At 40.3% G+C, this 21784-nt stretch overlaps 1 protein-coding gene across 3 annotated transcripts in view; it reads left to right on the top strand.

Moving 5' to 3' along the window:
- Positions 1-21177, top strand: part of Rspry1 (ring finger and SPRY domain containing 1) — a 54264-nt gene extending 33087 nt beyond the window's left edge. For 2 of the 3 annotated variants that reach the window (XM_008834904.2, XM_008834906.3), the window contains exons 8-15: positions 379-510; positions 1854-1969; positions 2884-3027; positions 6131-6242; positions 8695-8797; positions 9137-9289; positions 12300-12404; positions 20843-21177. In XM_008834904.2, the coding sequence (XP_008833126.1) occupies positions 379-510; positions 1854-1969; positions 2884-3027; positions 6131-6242; positions 8695-8797; positions 9137-9289; positions 12300-12404; positions 20843-20939 (962 nt within the window). In that variant the 3' untranslated portion in view covers positions 20940-21177. Of the gene's footprint in view, positions 1-378; positions 511-1853; positions 1970-2883; positions 3028-6130; positions 6243-8694; positions 8798-9136; positions 9290-12219; positions 12405-20842 lie in introns of all 3 variants that reach the window. The other variant, XM_029564410.1, reaches the window with a different exon arrangement.
- Positions 21178-21784: the final 607 nt, after the last annotated feature.

Here is a 21784-nt window from a genome sequence, read left to right as displayed (position 1 = left end):
TTATAAAAAAGAAAAAGAGTGATAAGTTTGCCAGAAAGCTACAGCTTTCTGGCTGTGCCATCCCTAGTAGCTCTCATGGAAATTCGCTCGGCTCTCCAAGTTTCCAAGTTCTCTAATTGCCTCTCCTCACTTTTTTTTTTTTTTTTTTTTTTTTTGGTGCTTTTGAGACAGCTGTAGTCCCAGCTGTCCTGGAACTCACTATGTAGACCAGGCTGGCCTTGAACTCACAAAGATCCACCTGCCTCTGTCTCCGAAGTGCTGGGATTAAAGGCATGTGCCACCACACCCGGCTCTCCTCACTTCTTATCACCAATAATCTGCCTAGCACATCAGCCTACTCTTTCGTTGTCAGTTTAAAGATTTCATCTTTCCAAACAGGTGAAAATAAATTGACTATCTCTGAATCCAGTATTAGTGACCGGCTTGTCACATTGGAGCTGTGGGCTGATGATCCTGATTATCTGAAACGTCAAGTTGGCTTCTGTGCTCAGTGGAGCTTAGACAATCTCTGTAAGTGGGAGTTGCCCTTTTAAAAATGTGTTTCTATGTCTATGTTTAAAAAAAATTATTATATTTGTGTTGGGGGTGTGTATGCATATGTGGAGGTTAGAAGATGACTTGATGGAGTTGGTTCTCATTCTCCACCATGTGTGTTATGGGGCTGAAACAGGTCATTAGCCTTGGCAGCAAGTGCCTTTACCTGCTAAGCCTTCTTGTAGTCCAAAATGTGTTTATATGTTTTTTTTTTTTTTCGGTCTTTTTAAGACAGGGTCTCCCTGTAGCTCCAGCTGTCCTGGAACTCACTATGTACACCAGACTGGCCTTGAACTCACAGAGATCTGCCTGCTTTTGCCTCCGGAGTGCTGGGGTTAAAGGCTTGTGCTACCCTTCCAGGAAATCCTTCTAACCCCTCTTTTTGTCCAAAAATTTTTTTTATGTTTTTTTTTTTTTTTGGTCTTTTTAAGACAGGGTCTCCCTGTAGCTCCAGCTGTCCTGGAACTCACTATGTAGACCAGGCTGGCCTTGAACTCACAGAGATCTGCCTGCCTCTGCCTCCCGAGTGCTGGGATTAAAGGCAAGCACCACCATGCCTGGCTCAAATCATTACTTTTAAAAAGCAGACAGAAAGTCTGTTTACTTATTTATTTGCTTATATTCAATGCTATGGATAGATCCCAGGGCCTTGTACATGCTAGGGTAGCAGTCTAGCACTGAGCTACATCCCCAGCCTTTATACCACCTATCTACTCTTCTCTCTTAGATTTGCTCTTCAAATCTAAATTAAGTCTTACCTACACCATAGCAGTTGCTTTTTACTTTTTCCCTTTGTCCTTTAAGAATTATTGGAATACAAATCAACCTGCTATATACTCATTGCCCACCTCCATTGCTAACTAGCATTATAGTAATGTTCAGTTGAACACATAACCCCCCACTCTTACCCCAAAATAGAGTACAGCCTTTGTAGTAGAGTTAAATAATAATTGTAAGTGCAATTTGAAAGCTGGGCATGGTGGCACACACCTTTAATCCCTGTACTCAGGAGGCAGAGGCAAGTGAATCTCTGTGAGTTCAAGAGCAGTCTGTGCCACATAACAAGTCCCTGCCTCTGAAACAGACAACTAGATGCAATTTGGATTTTGTTTCATGCACAAAAATAGCTTGGAACAGCAATTTCATAGTGCTGCCTTCCTTGGCATTGCTTGGTCTGTGTACAGGCAAAGCTAAGGCATTAAGCCTACCAATTTTCCATTCCTTGACAAGCATGGCAGCTGGAGATGACAGTAATTTTCCCTTTGTTTTCAAACCATAGCAACCTGCCCTAGAAAACATGACCCCCTTTTCTTTTGCAGTTTTAAAAGAAGGTAGACAGCTAACATACGAAAAGGTGGACTTGAGTAGCATCAGGGCCATGCTGAACAGCAATGATGTCAGCGAGTACCTGAAGATCTCACCTCACGGCTTGGAGGTAAAGCTTTCACAGAGCTTTTGAAGGCTAAAATACTTGGTTTCCATTTTTATGCCCTGCTTTGGCACAAAAGCAATGTTATACAGAATAGGTAGAAGTTTATTTCCTAAAGAGTGGTTAGAGGTGGAAGTGGTATGATAGAGAGTGCTTTTGGACTTTACTCTCCTATATCCTACATGTTACTGTGTCTGTTATAGCACTACATTCCTTGCCAGTTGGTTTAAATATGCCTGACTTGTTTGTGGTGCTCACAGTTGAACTCATGACCTTGTATATATATGCTAGGCAACTGCTCAGCCACTGAGTTACATCCCCAACTAAATATGTCTGTTTTTAATTTTTGCCATTTTACTCAACTATATATGTTTCCTAAAGAAGCCTCTCCTTGTGTAAATGCCCACACAACCAATCGTATGAAAGCTGGCACTTCTCTTTCTTTCTGTATGTTGAATATTGCTGATTTTGTAGTAAAGGTTGATTTAAGATCTGGTTGTGTATAAGAAAGCGTCATAGGACTAGACATTTCAGGATTGAAGAAATTTTTGAAGTATGACTGCCAAATTCCCAATGTCATTTTTTGCTTTAGATATATGTAGGTACCTTTGTCTTTTAACCCTTTTCCCTCTATTAGGCAATGTTTCTGTGTATGTAAAAATTCTAATCTATCATTCCTGAAAAATAAAGTGAATAGCTTTGACAACTTCTAACTGCATCCATCTTTGAAGTCTTGGCACCAGTCTTGTTAAGACTCCTGGAAATCATACTGTAATAGGGTATACTTCATTCAGTTTTATGCTTTTTTTAAATCACTGAAGATAAAAGGCTTTAGTAAGGAAAACAACTTCCAGCCTTCTCCATGCCAGTTGCTTGGTGGTTTTCAGGCACTGATGGATTCTACTCCTTGGTTCTGCCAGGCTCGCTGTGATGCTTCCTCTTTTGAGAGTGTGCGCTGCACCTTTTGCGTAGACACTGGGGTGTGGTACTATGAAGTAACAGTGGTCACTTCTGGTGTCATGCAGATCGGCTGGGCCACTAGAGACAGCAAATTTCTCAACCACGTGAGTACCTTGGAAGTGTGGGCATGCAATGAAACAGCAGCTTGCTTTTCTGGTAGATAGGTAAGAAGATAGTCACACATGCTTATTTTTCAAATAGGTTTTCTCAGTAACCACGTGGTGCCAGATTCCTAACAGTACCTTGCTGTACTGATTTAGAGATAGAAAACAAGTGGGAATGCCCCTCAGCTTCTGGGTTCATTGTTGTTGTTGTTTTGTTTGTTTTTAAGTTCCCCTTAATTTTCCACCTAGAGTTTTATCTTTATAGGCTCTATTGTAGTCCCAGCCATATCTTTGACTTATTTGTTATATTATAACCAGTGATAGTTACTTGAGATAAGCTTTGAGAACCTTGTAAGGGATTGAGGGTAGAGAGGTGACTCAGCAGTTAAGACCATTTCTTGATTTTCTAGACAATCCGAATTCAGCTCCCAGCATCCATGTTGGCAGTTCACAACCACCTGTAACTCCAGCTCCCAGGGATTCAACACCCTCTTCTGATCTCCATGGACACTCATACAAATGTAACATACATACACACCTGCACACACGTTTATATAAATAAAAAATTGAAAAATCTTTTTAAAACACAAAAACCTTGTAGGAATTTTTTCCATAAAATATTAGGTAATGGCTTGATTTTTTCCATTTGGCTTTCACCTTGTAACAAATAGAAACATTTGCTTTGATAGTATTTATCTATTTATCTTGTTATAGAACAAGCTATGAAAGGGAAGACTAAATCTACTATAGTAAGTGGGCATGGGACACCTCTGAATATGGGTGTTGCAGATCCTCCCTTCAGATAGATGCATTTGTTTTTGGAGACAAGGTCTTACTAATATAGCTTATGCTGGCTTTGAGCTCCTTAAACATCCCAAACTAACCTCATAGTGATTCTCCTAAGTGCTAGGATTACAGGCTTACACCACTACACCTGTCTAGATGTATGCTTCTTTGATGTGTTACCCTTTCAACACCTAACCCAATTGGCTTTCTTCTGTTGGCCAAATATTAATATTTGAGGATAATTCAGCTTTGAGCAGAAATATTTTTGTGTCCGTATGGTTTTGCCTCTTGTGATGAGAAAAGCCTCTTCTTGGATTCTTTGTTGTAATAGTCCGCATTCCTATGTAAGGTCCTAGGATGGGTTCTAAAAGTGATCCATCAAAATTAAGCTAAACTTGCCTGCTGTGAACATAGTTTTTATAGGGCCCCTTCTGCAAGGCATATTGGAATTACCTGACATTTTACTAAAACTCCTAGAGAGAGAAAAGTTGGAGGAGGAAGACTATTCGGCAGGGCAGGTCTGTATAAGGTAGATTCCAGTCTGTTATTGTTTTTGTCGAGAATCTTTTCCAAAGTGGGACCTCCTAGCCTACTAGCCTTTCATGAATATATAGAAGCCTAGGGCTGTTTTGAGCTACTGAGTAGTCAGAAGTTAAGTAGCACAATTCTATTGTCTGATTTTTCTAATGCTGATTTATCAAATACACTGACTACTGGCTGCCTGCTTCAAATGGAGTCCTAAAAGTGTTTTTTTTTCCTCTGGAAACACTATTTACTATACTATAAGCCTGTCCCTCTAACATTTTGACAGTAGGCAAAACTTTAATCATATCAGCAAGCAATCATCTAACACACAAAGTGCCATGCCCGTGATGGAATTTAAAAAATCAGTGACCATAACAAAATTTATAACCAAAGTCAACAATCTCATTGATATTGGCTCTGACCCTCTTAAAGTACTTTCCATTGTTTTCAGATTCTACTTCCACACAGAAATGCAGCATTCTTCTTATCAGTCTCTCCTTTTAAACCTTGTCTTAATCACACTCCTGCTAAGTTTGTTCTAGAAATTGTGAATGATTATAGTTCTTTTCAACAGCAGGAAATGATACAATTAAATTATTACCATAAAAACTATGCACACAGAACACCAAAGCTCTATCTCCTTAAAATACCATAATAAATTTCTCAAATTATATTTTCTTGAATCATTTCAGCCATTTCATAGATACTTGTTGAACAATTAGTTAAACACTATTTTCTATATTTGAAAATAGTAGCAATCACTGGACATGGTGGCATATGCCTTTAGTCCCAGCACTTGGGAGGCAGAGGCAGGTGGATCTCTGTGAGTTCAAGGCCAGCCTGGTCCACATAGTGAGTTCCAGGACAGCTGGGGCTACAGGGAGACCCTGTCTCAAAAAAAAAAAAAAAAAAAAAAAAAAAATTCTGTTGTAATTTTCTAGCAGTCACACTACAGATTGAGGTATAGTATATCAATGTAATAACAATGAATGTTTTATATATATATGAAAGAATGGCTACTAAAGCTGATGGATAAGACTGATTCTGCCATAGAGTTGTAGACATTTGACACCTCTGATAGGCACTGAAAATAATTTCTTAAGATCCCATTCACCCTTTTGTTTGTTGAGGCAGGGTCTCATATAGCCCAGGCTGGCCTTAAGCTCTCAGTCCTTTCATTGTCCCAAGAGCTGAGATGACTTATGTGCCTGGCTCCTGTTCATATTTCTATGTTAGTAATTCTGGACAGTAATCAAAAGGCAGCAAGTAATTAAAGAAGAAATAGTCAAAAACCTCTGTAATGCTCAAATTGAGCTACTCAGTTTTGAGCTGAGTGTCTACTCATAAAATCCCTGGATATGAGTAGTTTTGAATTTACTACCTGCAGGAAGGGCATTTGCCTGACCACAGTGAAATGGCTGGATAGTGATCTTGGAATCAGAAGAATTTAAAGTCCAGAGATCTGCTTCTTTTAGAACTGGTCCACAGGGAGGCTGACTGACCTGTGTGATCACTGTTTTCCTCTTACAGTAATAGCACCAGTTTTGTGGTGGTTAGAACTAAATGAACTAATAAATGTGAAAGTGCCTACAGCAAAGGAAGCACGGGCCAAAGACTTACTGCTGAAGCCATCATCTATTTACAGAACTAGACTGCTGTGTGAGAATTGTGGTATCTTCCAAGTACCAGAGCTTTTCCCTTCATCTAAAACTCTTAGAATGCCACCAACTAGGTCTTCTCAGGTCAGAACTGGCAGAGCCTTGCTAATGCTCTGGGCCTTGTCTCTCTCCAGGAAGGCTATGGCATTGGGGACGATGAGTATTCCTGTGCTTACGATGGTTGCCGGCAGCTGATTTGGTACAATGCCAGAAGTAAGCCTCATGTCCACCCATGCTGGAAGGAAGGTATTCATTCTTCTCCATCATAAACTTGTCACTTGTGTTAAGACATCTGGCTCTGGCCGGGCGTGGTGGCGCATGCCTTTAATCCCAGCCCTTGGGAGGCAGAGGCAGGCGGATCTTTGTGAGTTCGAGGCCAGCCTGGTCTACATAGTGAGTTCCAGGACAGCTGGGGCTACAAGAAGACCCTGTCTCAAAAAAAAAAAAAAAAAAAGACATCTGGCTCTGTGAGGTTGGAGAGATGGCTCAGAGGTTAAGAGCACTGATTGCTCTTACAAAAGACAAGGGTTCGGATCCTAGTACCCACATGGAGGCTAACAACCATACTAAACTCCAGTTCCAGGGGAATCCAACCCTCTTCTGACCTCTGCAGGCATTGTACAATACAGGTGCACTTACACGCATGCAGGCAATACACTCATATGCATAAAGTAAGAATAATAAATAAATGTTCTTTTAAAAATAAAATAAATAAAAAATTTGGGGGCTGGAGAGATGGCTCAACGGTTAAGAGCACTGACTGCACTTGCAGAGGACCAGGATTCAGTTCCCAGTACCCACATGGTGGCTAACAACCATCTGTAACTCCAGTTCCAGGAGATCTGACACCCTCTTCCAACATCCGTGGGCATTGTATGATATAGGTGCACTTACATGCATGCAGACAACATGCTCATACACATAAAATTAATAAATTAAATATTTTAAATAATAAAAAAAGATATCTGGTCCTTAGGCATTTACTGTGGTAGGCCTTAAACTGTCTTAAATGGAGACTGAGAAAGGGGATATTAGATTTTGTATCACTTCCATGAACATTAACATTTTTACCTTTAAATGACATTAAGTTTTTGCTATATAATGCCAGGTTTCCTTTAGCCGTATTGAATGTCCATTTTTCTTGTCATCACTGATAATTTCATTTGTTTATCTTTGACAATTTAAAAACCAGAAACTGGCCAGGCGTGGTGGCACATGCCTTTAATCCCAGCATTTGGGAGGCAGAGGCAGGTGGATCTTTGTGAGTTCGAGGCCACCTTGGTCCACATAGTGAGTTCCAGGACAGCTGGGGCTACAGGGAGACCCTGTCTCAAAAAGACAAAAAAATAAAATAAAAAATAAAAACCAGAAACTGGGGCTAGAGAGATGGCTTGGCCTCAGCAGTTATAAGCACATACTATTCTTTTTTTTTAAAGAGCACGTCAGGTGGTTCACAGTTACAGGTAACTGCCTGTAACTCCACCTCCAGGGATCCAGTTCCCCTCTTTGGGATTCAGTTGTCCTCTTCTGGACCCAGCAGGCACCTGTACTCACTTGAGCATACCCTTAAACAGACACAGACACACAGACACAGACACACAGACAGACAGACACACATACCCCCCCACATACACAATTAAAAATAAAATAAATCTCCTTTTTGAGACAGGGCTTCACTGTGTAACCCTGGCTGACCTCTAACTCACAGAGATCCACCTGCCTCTGCCTCCTCATTGTTGAGATTAAAGGTATGCATCACTATACCCTGCCATTCTTTAAAAAAAATTTTTAAGGCACCCAACTGAAATCTCACTGGTTAAAAAATCAGGGACAGGACCAGTTGTGGTGGTATACAACTTTAGTCCCAGCACTTGGGAAGCAGAGGCAGGCAAATCTCTGTGAGTTCAAGGCCAGCCTGGGTCTACATAGTGAGTTCCAGGCCAGCTGGGGCTACAGGGAGACCTTGTCTCCAAAAAACAACAACAACAACAAAAAAACATTGGTCTGGAGAGATGGCTTAGCAGTTAAGAGCACTGGCTGCTCTTACAGAGGACCAGGGTTTAGTTCCCAGACCCACATGGTGGCTAACAACTGTCCTTAACTCCAGTTCCAGGAGATCAACTCCCTTTTCTGGCTTCCACACTCATTGCATGACACAAGTGCATTTACATGCATGCTGTCAAAACATTTATAGACATAAAATATAAATTAAAAAAATTTAGTAAACATGTTTTGGTGCTGGGTGTGGTGAGGCATGCCTTTAATCCTAGCACTTGGGAGGCAGAAGCAGGCCTGGTCTGCATAGCAAGTTCCAGGCCAGCCAATGTTGCATAGTGAGACCCTATCTCAGAAAAAAAAAAGTTTGGGGTAGTTATTATCTAGGGAGTTTTAAATCTTGACAAAGAGGCACAATTTTATCTTATCTGACATACATATTTTTTCCACATTTTAGCATCTTTGAAATTAAGATGCATATTATTATACAACTGATGGCATGTCACAGTTTAAATGGCAACTTTTTTCCCTGACTGATACATGAAAATACCTTTGTGCAGAGTTCAGATGAGTTGTCCAAGAAACAAAGATGAGTGTGTTGAGTATTTGGCTAGGGACACAAACTTCATCCAGTCCCATTGAGGCCCTTCCAGGATTTGGTGGTACATAGCAGTATCTTAACAGTGTTCTGTTTGTCTTCTAGGAGACACAGTAGGATTTCTGTTAGACTTGAATGAAAAGCAGATGATCTTCTTTTTAAATGGCAACCAGCTGCCTCCTGAGAAGCAAGTCTTTTCATCTACTGTGTAAGTAGTTCTCTCCTTCGAAGGTTTGATTAGATACGTGGAATGTATTTTTCTCCAAAATAAAAAAAAGTGTTTGTTCATTTACATAAGCAATGATGAGAAAATTGATTTATTTCAACTAATTAGAGACCCACTTGTTCTGACCTCCAAAAGTTTGATGTAGAAAGACAAAGGCAGGTCTTCCCTGGTTCACAGACCTGTCTGGGTTAATAAACAGAAACTATCCCCCTTCCTTTCTATCAGGGTATAACTGACTTACCTTGACTTTCTGAAAATAACTGTGTATGAACTTTTTTTTATATAAATTCTGTTGACTTCTATACTCATTTTTATCTGTAGATCTGGATTTTTTGCTGCAGCTAGCTTCATGTCATATCAACAATGTGAGTTCAATTTTGGAGCAAAACCATTCAAATACCCACCATCTATGAAATTTAGCACTTTCAATGATTATGCCTTCCTCACAGCTGAAGAAAAGATCATTTTGCCAAGGTAAGAATTTTCCCAGTTTACCTCCAGACTATCACATGCATCTCATAAGAATTTAAGGCACTTTTGTGAGACTGTTTTCTTCATCTTTTAGTAAGTTCCCTGGCTGACCTTATGTAAACCAGCCTGGCCTCAAACCCAGAAATTTGCCTGTGCCTGCCTCTGCCTTTCCAGCTCTGGAATTAAAGGCATGTGCTACCATGCTTAGCAAGCAAGTAATTTTGAGAACCTCACTGAAAATGTTGACTTACTGGAAAATACAAATTACTAAAACAGATCTCAGAAAAGATATGTGCACATCAATACTTAGTGTAAAATTATTTGAAAACTAAAATTAAGAGCTATGTCTTGAAAAAGCAACAGACTCATGTGGTTTCACAAGAGATTGCTATCAGATTGTGGGTAATATAGAGCCTTTTCATCATTTAAAGTGTTAAAGTACCCAGAAACAAAGAAGGAACATGTTCACAATCTTCTTAGAGTCAAATAATGGTATAAAAATCAGAAAAATATGACACATGCATACACAAAAAAACTACAGACTAACCTCAGTATAGAAATCCTAAATACTGGGAAATAAGTACTTCTGTTAACAGACTTGGTTTATTGAAACCAATTTATTTTAGGTTTGAACTACATGGCAAACATGCTAACACTGCTTTATAGCCATTAGCTCAATGAATGCCATCTGGGATAAAATTTCACTGCCCTTATTTGATAGAAACTGAGGGCATTTATTATCTCCCTGGATAAATGCCTGCTTGTCTTCCTTACAAGATGAATATAGTCTGTTCCTTCAGCTAAGGAAAGACTCCAACTACTTCCTGGTAATTGCAAGTTGAAGCTTATTACACATTGTGAGCCAGAGTTTATTGTTTTTTTTAACAGAGCAGCTGCCTGAGCCTGTGTGAAGGAAGGGTTCCCTTTACTAGTGTTATATCGACATGATGGTCCTCAGTAGTCAAGGACACCATACTGGCCAGGCATAGCTTATGCTGACCCATACATAATGCCTCTAAAGTTATCTAATATTGGTATCCTGGCTTCTGTTGTGAAACAAAACATAAGTCTGTAAGCAGCCCTCTGTACTTCACCTTGGACTCTGTGTCTCAGTTGCCTAGCAGTTTCAGATGAACTAGAACATGTCACAGTAATAGCAGAGCCTTGGTAACATCCCAAGAATATCAGAATATCCCACTTATATTTTGTTCAGGCATCTGAGGTGTTCCTAGAGCTTCCATTTCATTTATCTTGGGACCTGACAGATTGTGAACTTACAGTTCCTCTTGGTCAAAGTGTGAGATGACACCTCCCTCTCATCTGTCATACCCCATCCCTTTGTTTATCTAGTCTACTTTTCCTGGGATGAGGCTCATAAATCATCTGAAGGACACAACTGATCCATCTAGGAGTCCTCTTGCTTCTGTAGGGTTAAACTTCTCAAGCAAAGGTGGAAAGTATTCTTTTATGGCCACCTTATACATATTGACTTGGTAATTATGTATGAATTTAATACCTAGAGTTCATTCTGTCTTTAATAAAAACATCAGAGTTATAAGCTATATTATAAGCTATATTAGTTTCATACTGTATCTAGACTTATCTGACAGTTACACCCAGAAAGTTGTCAGGCACAGGCCTATAATCTCAGCTACTAGGAAGGCTGAAGCAGGAGGAATGCAGGTTCAAAGACTATCTGCACAAAAGAGTGAATTCAAGGCCAGCTTAGGCAACTTAGTGAGACCCTGTGTCGAAAAATAAGAAAAAGTAGGGCTGGAGAGATGGTTAAGAGCACTGGGCTGCTCTTCCAGAGGACCTGGGTTCAATTCCTAGCACGCAGTATGGTGGCCAACAGCCATCAGTGACTCCAGTTCTAGGGAATCCAGTGCTCTCTTCTGACCTCTTGGGACATTACATAAAGTAGATTCACTTACATACATGCAGGCAAAACACTCAAACACATGAAATAAAAATGCATATAAAAAGGAGGCAAGACTGGAAATGTAGCTTAGTGGATGCTTGCCTAGTATATAAAAAGCCCTAGGTTTAACTCCCAGTGCGTGCGCGCTCACGCACACGCCCCCTACCTTTTCCTTCTCAATTTATTTTTCTTCATAGTGTTTGTCAGCATTTAACATTATCTTTTTTATTTCTGCCTCCCCTCACTGGGACATAGGCTCTCTGAAGGCTGGGATACTTCTTTTTTTCATTGTTGCTTTGTTCTGTGTTTGTGGGTTTTTCCTTTTGTTTTCACTCTGTCAACTCTGTAACCTAGACTGGCCTGGAACTCCCTGTGTAACCCAGGCTGGCCTAGAGCTCATGGTGATCTTCCTACCTAAGCTTTCCAAATGGTGGGATTACAGGTGTGAGCCACCATGCCTATACTTTGGTCCTCTGTTCACTGATGAATTGCCAGGGCTTGGGGCAGTGCCAGGCACATGGCAAACCTATAAATGAATGGAATGGGTGCTAAATAAGAGCTCTGCCCGCAGCAGAGCAGCTCTGTCTACTTTTTTGTTCCATGCTGAGTAATTGTGTAATGGAAGGATTCAAATCTGAGGTGTCTGGATTTGCAGGGAGTCTGCAATGGCTGTCATAAACACCTTAACTTGTGTGAAAACTTTAGGATTTTTTCCCCCCCTGGGAAAGGCTTATGCTTTTCCTCAAACTCTGAAGATTGTGACTTAAAAGGCTGAAACTGCCTGATTAAAAACAAAACAAAACAAAAAAAAAAACTGGACTTAGAACTAAAGGATTTGAACTTGGTTTCTGTCTACTATGTGTGATCTTACACAGATCATCTCATTGAACTTTAATTTCTTTTGTCTATAAAATAAGAATGGCCAAGCCTCCTTTACTCCCTAAGATTGAAATGTGTGAAAACATTACTGAACACAGATTAAGGAATACTTAGTATGTTCCCTGTGTATCAGGCTTTTTCAGAGCATTTCATATGCCCCACTGCTGACCTCCTTGTTGGCAAAATGCATTTCAAACTGCTCTGTCTGCTCAGGCACAGGCGCCTCGCTCTACTCAAGCAAGTCAGCATCCGAGAGAACTGCTGTTCCCTTTGTTGTGATGAGGTAGCAGACACGCAGCTGAAGCCATGTGGACACAGGTGAGATGATTTTCTTGGTTAATTCATCTTCCATATATTACATTAGGTAACATTTCATCCTGCTCTTGAATTACTTCTAGAGTATTATCAGTTCCATAACTGTTCATCAGGGCTTGTTATATCTAAAGAGGACTGGATGAGGAATTAGTACCTGGCCATCTACCAGAAAGTACCTGAAATAGAAGACGCTTCTTGATATTGAAAGCCTAGTTTTTGCTTCGTTTATTCTGTACTATGTTTTGAGAGAATTTTGGCTTTACAAAATGTAAAGGGCTTAAAGCTATTTATGAGCTTCTTGGGAAAGCACTTTTGAGTTTCCTTCGTTCTTCACATCTTTATACTCCTAACCATTGAGAAGGTGCAGCCTCCATACCATCTCACCAAATTCTACTTTGTAAAATGAACTTACATCCTAGATCTTATAAGACAGAGTGTCAGAACACCAGTCAGAGCAGCAAGTAAGGTGGTCCTTCCCAAGAAAGCTATGACAATTAAGATTAGAAAGAAGAAGAGTAAACAACGCAGCAGCCCTGGCTGTCTGTACACTTGTGCTGACAACATATGAACAGCACTTGTGCTGACAGTGCAGACTGGCTGCTTGTATCCATCACATCCTACATTCTATGTTGCTATTATTTTTGACAGAGCTTTAATCATCTGATTGCCTGGGGAGGCCTGACCCTAGAATGGTAGACCACAGTTTGACATCCCTGGGAGTGACTCATCCTGGACCCCTGACTCGGGTTCTTTTGAAGCAGGTTATTATCTAAATGGCTGCTAAGTGAAATGCATGCAATATTATCTTTCACCTTAGCTATACCAGTTTCTCTTCTGCAGCCCAGGACTTCTCAGAACCTTTGAAGGTTTTAGTTATCAGAGCCTTACAGACACAGAGTTTAAAAATTGGATATCTTCAATATCCTTTTCTGTCTTTGTTTCTATAAAAATGTTAAGATCTGAACATCTTCATCTTTGAGCCCTCTGACCCTTCAGGGCTCATTGATGAGAGTTAGTGTGTATAAAGACATAGACTAATTAAGTATGGTCATAGGTTCTATAATAGATAGATCCAAACAGGATTAGAAAAGAAAATTAAAAGAATTTTAAGAATATTTAGCCCAGTTTGGTGAGATAGCATGGAGGCTTCACCTTCCCAATGGTTAGGAGTATAAAGAAGCAAGCTAAATATTCTCACAAAGTAGAGTTTTTAAAGAGTGATGGTAAAGAAGGGAAATAGGGATAAAAATGAATGACCATGCCAGGTGTGGTGGCGCATGCCTTTAATCCCAGCACTCAGGAGGCAGGGGCAGGCAGATCTCTGTGAGTTCGAGGCCATCCTGGTCTCCATAGTGAATCCAGGACAACTGGGGCTACAGGGAGACCCTGTCTCAAAAAGACCAAAAAAAAAAGAAGAAAAAAAGAATGACAAGACTTGACCCCAGCAGAGACTGACAGTGTAAGCATTCCTATGACCATAGAGAAAATGGAATGACCATGAAGGCTGCCTTTGCCTTCCCTCCCAAAAGCACTAAATTCAGATGGTTTCATGGGAGAATTTTTTATAGTTTTCAGGGGAAAAGTACCCAAATCTATCTAACCTTCTCCAGACCACAGGAGAAATAAATTCACAGCATTATTTTTACAAAACCTCCATGATAATCATATCAAAAGCTGATAAATACCAAACTCCTCAAAACACTACTTTTTAAACTTTTTTTTTCAAATAAAATTTATTGAGACTTTCATACATGCATATAAGGTGTTTTGATCAAATACACGCCCACTTCCTCCCCTCCAACTCCTCCCATATCTCCCCATCACTTTTTTTCTGACAACTTCATGTATTCTTTCTTTCCTTTTTAATGGGGCTTTTTGCTACTCTTACATTCCCCTGTCTGGAGAGGTAACCCTAAAATCTCTTAGAGATTAGATAAGAGCTCCCTAATACTTTTGACATTTTTGGCCTTTAGAACAGAGTATGTTGCTAAGAGGCCCAAAGACATTTTGACTGGGGCTGGAGAGATGGCTCAGAGGTTAAGAGCACTGACTCCTCTTGCAGAGGACCCGGGTTTGATTCCCAGCACCCACATGGTGGCTACCAACCGTCCTTAACTCCAGTTCCAGGGGAATCTGAAGCCCTCTTCTGATCTCCATGGCATTGCACGACACAGGTGCATTCACATACATGTAGGCAATATACTCATACACATTTTTTAAAAAAAGACATTTTGGCTTACTGGCTGCTTTTCTTTGGGGTCTTTTTACCCTAACTGCCTAGCCAATTCCTACCTCCTATTCTTTTTTTTTTTTTAATGTTTTAATTTATTTTTATTTTAGTATTGCCTGCATGTAGGTAAGTACACCTGTGTTGAGCAATGCCCGCGGAGGTCAGAAGAGGCTGTCAGATCCCTTGGGACTAGAGTTACAGACAGTTGTTAGCTGCCATGTGGGTGCTGGGATTTGAACCCGGGTCTTCTGCAAGAACAACCAGTGTTCTTAACTGCTGAGCCATCTCTCCAGCCCATATCTCTTCTTATCACACCATCCTCTGAAGAGGTTACCCAAATTGCTGATAGGGAATTGGGATGCAGACTGCACTCTGGCTGGCTTTCTTCCATGCTGAACAGGGATGCAGGGTGAGACAATTGGGGTACCCCTTCAGTGGGTCTATCTCAAAGACTCCCATATTGCATAACTCTTATCTGTAGGGTGAAAAGAAGGTCCTTGACCGGTGAATAGGAGATGTGAAGGAGAAGTAAAGGCAAGAGTAGTTAGCATTACAAGTTCTAGACAGGGAACCAGAAAAAAAAGTCAGAATACTTTTTAAACTTTTAAAATTATTATAAATCTAAGTAGAATATTAGCTCCTGGGCTGGGACTAGGTAGTGGTAGAGCTCTTACCTAGTATGTGTAAGACCCTCAGTTCAAACCCCACACTGCAAAGAAAAACAGGGCCAGCAACACAGGACTTATCTCAAGGGATACAAAAATGATACAATGTAGGAAATTTATTAATATAATTTACTCTTTTAGAAAAAGGGGGAGCATCTATTACAAATGAATGCATTGTCACAACACAGAAATGGATGGAAAAATATAATATAAAATTAGGATAGGGCAGGCATGGTGGCACAAACTTTTAGCACTTAGGGGGTAGAGGCAGTTGAATCTCTGCAAGTTCAAGGCCAACCTGGCTTGTATAGCAAGTTCCAGGCCAGCCAGGACTATATAGTGAGACCCTATCTCAAAAAAAAAAGATGACTTCTTCCATAAAAATGGTAGCATTTTTTTGTTTCTATCATTGAATGATTCAGGGATAGATCCCAGGCCCTCACACATGCTAGGCAAGTGCTATATCACTAAGCAGCATCCTCAGCCCACTAACATTTCTTTTGTTTATTTTTTCTTAAGTTTTTTGTTTGTTTTTGAGACAAAGTCTTGCTATAAATATAAAGCTCAGGTTGGCCTGCCTCAGTACTAGTATTGTAGGAATACACCACCACACACAACAGCTAGCATCTTTTTTAAAAATTTATTTATTTAATAACCACATACTTAAAAGAAGCATTTCATTACATCAGCATTGACATATTCAATAACAATTTTCTGAGCTAGGATGCATCTCTTACAAAATTTGGCTGTCCATTTTTAGGTTTACAGTTGAATTATTACCATTATACAATATTGTACTTATTATAAGCCCTATAAGCCATAAAATTAAATGAGTTTTTAACCTTTAAAAAAGATCTCCATTTCATTTTAGAGTATATTTTTTCCTTGCAGAAAGACTCATTGTTTTTACTACTAACACTGAGATGTTGGCGCTTGCATCTCTAATCTGTATGTATCTGATTATTACTAGTCATAATCGATTGCACTTGGATCCTTGGTGCCTGTGTATGTCTATAAAGTCATTGGGCAGATTTCAATGGTATTATCACCTCTAATTAGCATGATGTAAACTGCCATGCTTCCTCCTCAAATACAATATTTTTTAAAAATTGATTTTTTTTGTGTGTGTGTATATATATCACAGAACATCCCAAACCATCTCATTCTACTATACACCCACTCCCCAGATAGCACTCTCCCATAGCCTCCCTCCCCCTACTAGAGCCCTTATCTCTGATATCCCTGCTACTGTCTGCTATGTTGTCGGCACCCCCAGCCATTCCCCACTACTTGCCCTTCTGGTGAATCTAGTCAGCCTATCTAGAGGTCTTTGTTTTACAAGGGTCAGCTGTTCCTCATCTAGCAGTAATCGGGTCTTCTGTTCATTTTCCCAGTTCTATGCTAGGTTACTATCTGGGAGTCCCTTTGGCCACCCTGGCCAACAACTCAAAAGAAGGTATCGCCTGTCTGGCATTGTTGCTTGTTATGTAGCCTTTAGCTATGCATATGGACTCTTAAGAAATTATATTGGCCCCTTTAATCTTTGGTTATACTTTCCTTTTGGGTGTTTAAGGCCATACAGTTGGCCCAGATAAACCAATTTATTTTTACTATTAAGGTCATTTGAGGATCTGTTCCTCAGGGGTCACATGGGTAGCATCTTTTTAATGGTGACATGCTGGAAACATTCTAAGAAATGTTGGGGACAAGATAGATGCCTGCCTGTCACCACTATCTTTACAACATAAACAGAAGTCAGTATCTCTTCATATTATCTCCATGAGTACCAACCTATTAGATCTGTTTGGAAATCCTCTTTACAATAGTTTAAAAAACAGCCAGGCGTGGTCGCACATGCCTTTAGTCCCAGCATTCGGGAGGCAGAGGCAGGTGGATCTCTGTGAGTTCAAGTCCAGCCTGGTCTACATACCAGTTCCAGGCCAGCTGGGGCTACAGGGAGACCCTGTCTTAAAAAGACAGAAAAAAAAAAATTAATGGTTTAAAAAACAAAGCCTAAGAATACAGGTGAAGAAGTATGTCATTCCTCTTTTATAGATGTATCTTTTTTTAAATTTTACCTGCATGCATGTGTGCCTGATGCTTGCAGCCAGAAGACAGTGTCAGATCCCCTGGAACTGTAGTTACAAATGGATTTGAGCTGCCATGTGAGTACTGGGAACTGAACCCAGGTCCTCTGTAAAAACAGCAAGTCCTCTTAGCTGCTCAGCCATTTCTCTAGCCCCCACAAAAGAAAACTTATTAAAAAGCTAGGTGTGGATGCTGGAGAGATGGGTCAGCAGTTAAGAGCACTGGCTGCTCTTGTAGAGAACCTGGGTTCAGTTCCCAGTACTCACATGGCAGCTAACACTCATCCTTAACTTCAGTTCCAGGGGATTTCACACTCCTCTTCTGCCCTGTGCAGGCACTGTATCACACCAGTACACTTACACACATGCAGGCAAAACACTCAAGACACACATACACACACACACAAGATTTTAAAAAAAAAAAAAAAAAAAAAAAAAACTAAGGCAGACATAGTGGTGCATGTCTTTAGTCCCAACTCTCAGGGGTTAGAGGTAAGGGATCTCTGTGAAATTGAGGGCAACCTGGTCTACTTAGCAAGCTACAGGCTAGCTGGGCCTACAGGAAGACCCTATCTCAAAGAACAAACAAAACCAGCTAGGTGTGGTAGCATTCATCTGTAAGCTCAACTATCTGGGTAGGTAAGGCAGGAGCATAGCCCAAGAGTTCAAGACTAGCTTTGGCAACATAGTAAGACCTCCCCCTCAAAGAAAAAAGAGAAAATTTAAATTACCATAAATACAATAGACATCCAAGCATGGTGGTGCATGCCTTTAATCCCAGCACTTGGGAGGCAGAGGCCGGTGGATCTCTGTGAGTTTGAGGCCAGCCTGGTCTATATACCAAGTTCCAGGCCAGCTGGAGCTACAGGGAGACCCTGTCTCAAAAAGACCAAAGGGGGAAAAAAAAAAAAAAAAAAAACAATAGAAACTCTGAATAAATGACTATTTCTTATGCAGAAAGAAACATTTCTAGCACTGTAAAGGTGAAACTTTCCCTAAACGCTAAGGTTTTAGGTAGATGGGGAGGGATTAAGACAGGGTCTCACTTTATAGCCCAGGATGACATTGAACTCCATATGTAGTCAAAGATGGCCTTGAACTCCAGAGCCACTTGCCTCTACCTCCTGAATGCTGGGATTACTGGCATGTACCTCCATACCCAACTACCTAAACTCTTAAATTTGTCCATATAAAAAGGGCACTGTGGGTCTAGAAAAATGACTCAGCAGTTAAGAACACTTCCTGCTCTTCAGAGGATCTGAGTCCAGTACCCAGCACCCAGGTTGGACAGTTTACAAAACTGCCTATAATTCTTAGTTCCAAGGGATCGGACACCTTCTTCTGTCCCCCTTGAGCATCCACACATACTTGGCATTCACTCACACAGACACTAAATAAAAATGTCTTTAAACAAATAGGTGCATGCCTTTAGTCCCAGCACTTGGGAGGCAGAGGCAGGTGGATCTCTGTGGGTTCAGGGCCAGCCTGGTCTCAATAGTGAATTCCAGGCCAAGTGGAGCAACAGTGGAGACCCTGTCTCAAAAAGACCAAAAAAAAAAAATTAATAAAAATAAATAAATGATAAAGACAAGATAGTTTTTTCTTTTTTTTCTGGAACTAAGCATGGTAATATAAAGTTCAAAGCAGCCTGTTCTAGTGGCATAGCCCTGTAATCAAAGAAGCTGAGGGAACAGGTTTGTAAATTCAATCCTGAAAGGCCTGCCAGGGCTACAGAATTGAATTCAAGGCCAGCCTGGGTAACTTAAGGCAATCTTGTCTCAAAGTAAAAATTACGGAAAAAAATTTTGAGACAGGATCTTACCATGTAGCCCTGGATGGCCTGGAACTCACTATGTAGATAGGCTGGCTTTGAATTCACAGAGATCTCTCTGTCTCTGCCTCAGCCTCTGCCTCTCAAGTGCTAGGGTTAAAGGTATGTATTACCATGCCCAGCAAGAAATAACTTTAAAAAAAACATGGAAGAAAGGTTGGGGATATATGTAACTCAGTAGTGTTTGCCTAGTATGTGAGAGGCCCTGGGTTCAATCCCCAGTAGCACAAAAAAAAAAAAAAAAAAAAGAAACAAACATTAAAATTGGATATTGTGGCACATGCTAATAACCAGCACTTGGGAGACAGGCAAGATGATTGCTGCAGGTTTGAGGGCAGCCAGGGCTATGTCCCAAAATAAACCAGTAAGGGCTAGAAAGATGGCTCATTGGTTATGAGCACTGGCTGCTCTTACTGAGGACCTCCTGGGTTTGATTCCCAGCACCCACATGGCAGCTAACAACTGTCTGTAACTTCAGTTCCAGGGGATCTGACACCCTCTTCTGACTTCCACAGGCATTGCATGACATGGGCGCACCTACCTACATGCAGACAATATACTCATACACGTAAAATAAAAACAATAAATTTTTTAAAAAATGAACCAATAAATGGATTAAAGAAGGAAATCCAGCTGGGTTTTGTGGTACATGCATATAATTTGTAAACCAGGCAGTCTGAGGCAAGAAGATCACCTTGAGTGTGAGGCCAGCGTGGGCTACATAGTGAGTCCCCAGCCAGTTTGGGATATATAGCAAGACCTTTTGGGGGGTCGGGGGATTGAAAGAAGAAAATTTAGAAAGAATTCTAGAGAAGACAGCCCTTTCACATCTTAAAGTATATTAGACAAGTGTTAGTAGTTTGGTTGCATTGTAAGATAAAAATGATGAACCAGAATGGGAATATAGCTCAGTGGTAGGGCACCTGTTTAATATGCACAAAGCCTTGGGTTTGACCATAGCACCACAGAAAGAGAGGGGGTCCAGGGGAATGATAGAACAGTGGAACAGAAGATCAGAAATAGAACTAAAAATTAAAATTCAGGGGTTGGAGAGATGGCTCAGTGGTTAAGAGTACTTCGCTGCTCTTGCAAAGGACCAGAGTTTGGTTCCCAGCACCCACATAATACAGCTCACAGCCACATATAAATCCAACTCCAGGGGATCTGATGCCCTCTTCTCACTTCCATGGGCACTGACATGCACATGCATATATACACATGCATACACATAAAATACTTTAAAATGAAAATCTAATATATGATAAAAGCATGTCACATCTGTGGTAAAAGATACATTTGTTAATGATACTGGGGTAAGGACTAGCTGTTAGAGAAAAAATAGGTTCCATCTGTGTGTGTGTGTGTGTGTGTGTGTGTGTGTGTGTGTGTGTGTGTGTATGCTATGTACATAGAGATTTTTATGGGAAAAATGAACTTTTAGTCCTCAAGAAGAAGATTATTAGAAATAGTGAGATTTATTTTTTCATTCATAAATTTTCTTCTTTTTTAAACCATGTGTAACTGTTACCCTTCACTAACAGACTTGTTAACAGTTTAGATTTAGCTGATAGATAGAGTTTGGCCCTTTAAATCATTAATTTAACTCACATTTATGTTTCTTTCCTTAGCGACCTGTGCATGGATTGTGCCTTGCAACTGGAGACCTGCCCATTGTGTCGTAAAGAAATAGTGTCTAGAGTAAGACAGATTTCTCATATTTCATGACACATATGAAGACACACCATGGACCTATTTCTACTCGATTCCAGCCAATGTTGAAAAGAAAAAGAAAAAAATTCTCTAACCAGTTGTACACACATCGAAACTTATAGCCATGGCCAGATTTTATGCTAAATTGGTAGTTTGTCAAAGACAAATTCTCTTAGAATCAAATCCAACTTGCCAGCCCTGAATTCCTTTGGAGGCCAAGGAAGGCTGATGCTAGCAGCCAGGCCTGTGGTACTTCCATGAAAAACAGTAGGTGACAAGGCCCTCCTGAGTGCTGAGACCACACCGGAGTTCTACATGTTGGCTTCATTTGGTGGTTTAACACAAGATGTTTGCTGTCATAGTCTACGGTTTTTATTTCGGGAAGTCAAAATTATTTATTTTGAGAAATAATTGAAAGCATTTCTGGGTTAAACACCACTGTTCAGAGAACCCTGGTGTATTAAGCATGGATAGATATTGCACTGCAAGACTTGAGTCTATAAACGTAGACTCACACAGGTCACCACTACAAGCAACATGGAGATCCTGGAAGACGGTGCACAGATTGTAGAAAAAACCCAAATTTTTTTATATTTCAGTGATTCCAAAGAACATTCTAGCTTTTGGTTTCGGGTTTTTGTTTTTTTTTTAACTACAGGAAATTGGTGGTATTTCCACATTCATGGTGTTTTTATCCCACATTTTCAGTACCCACATTTTGTGAGGAAAAACATTTTACCAATGCAAGAGGAATTCTTAAATCAATTGCAATGTTAGACTGGAGAAAATTTGGTATTTAGGGTATCTTTAAGGTACATCAAATCAGGTTTTTTGGTTTTTATTTAAAAAATTTTTTAATC

Source organism: Nannospalax galili, unplaced genomic scaffold (assembly GCF_000622305.1).
Source record: "Nannospalax galili isolate Female #2095 unplaced genomic scaffold, S.galili_v1.0 scaffold957, whole genome shotgun sequence".
Classification (NCBI taxonomy): domain Eukaryota; kingdom Metazoa; phylum Chordata; class Mammalia; order Rodentia; family Spalacidae; genus Nannospalax; species Nannospalax galili.
This window is presented reverse-complemented; position numbering and strand designations above follow the sequence as displayed.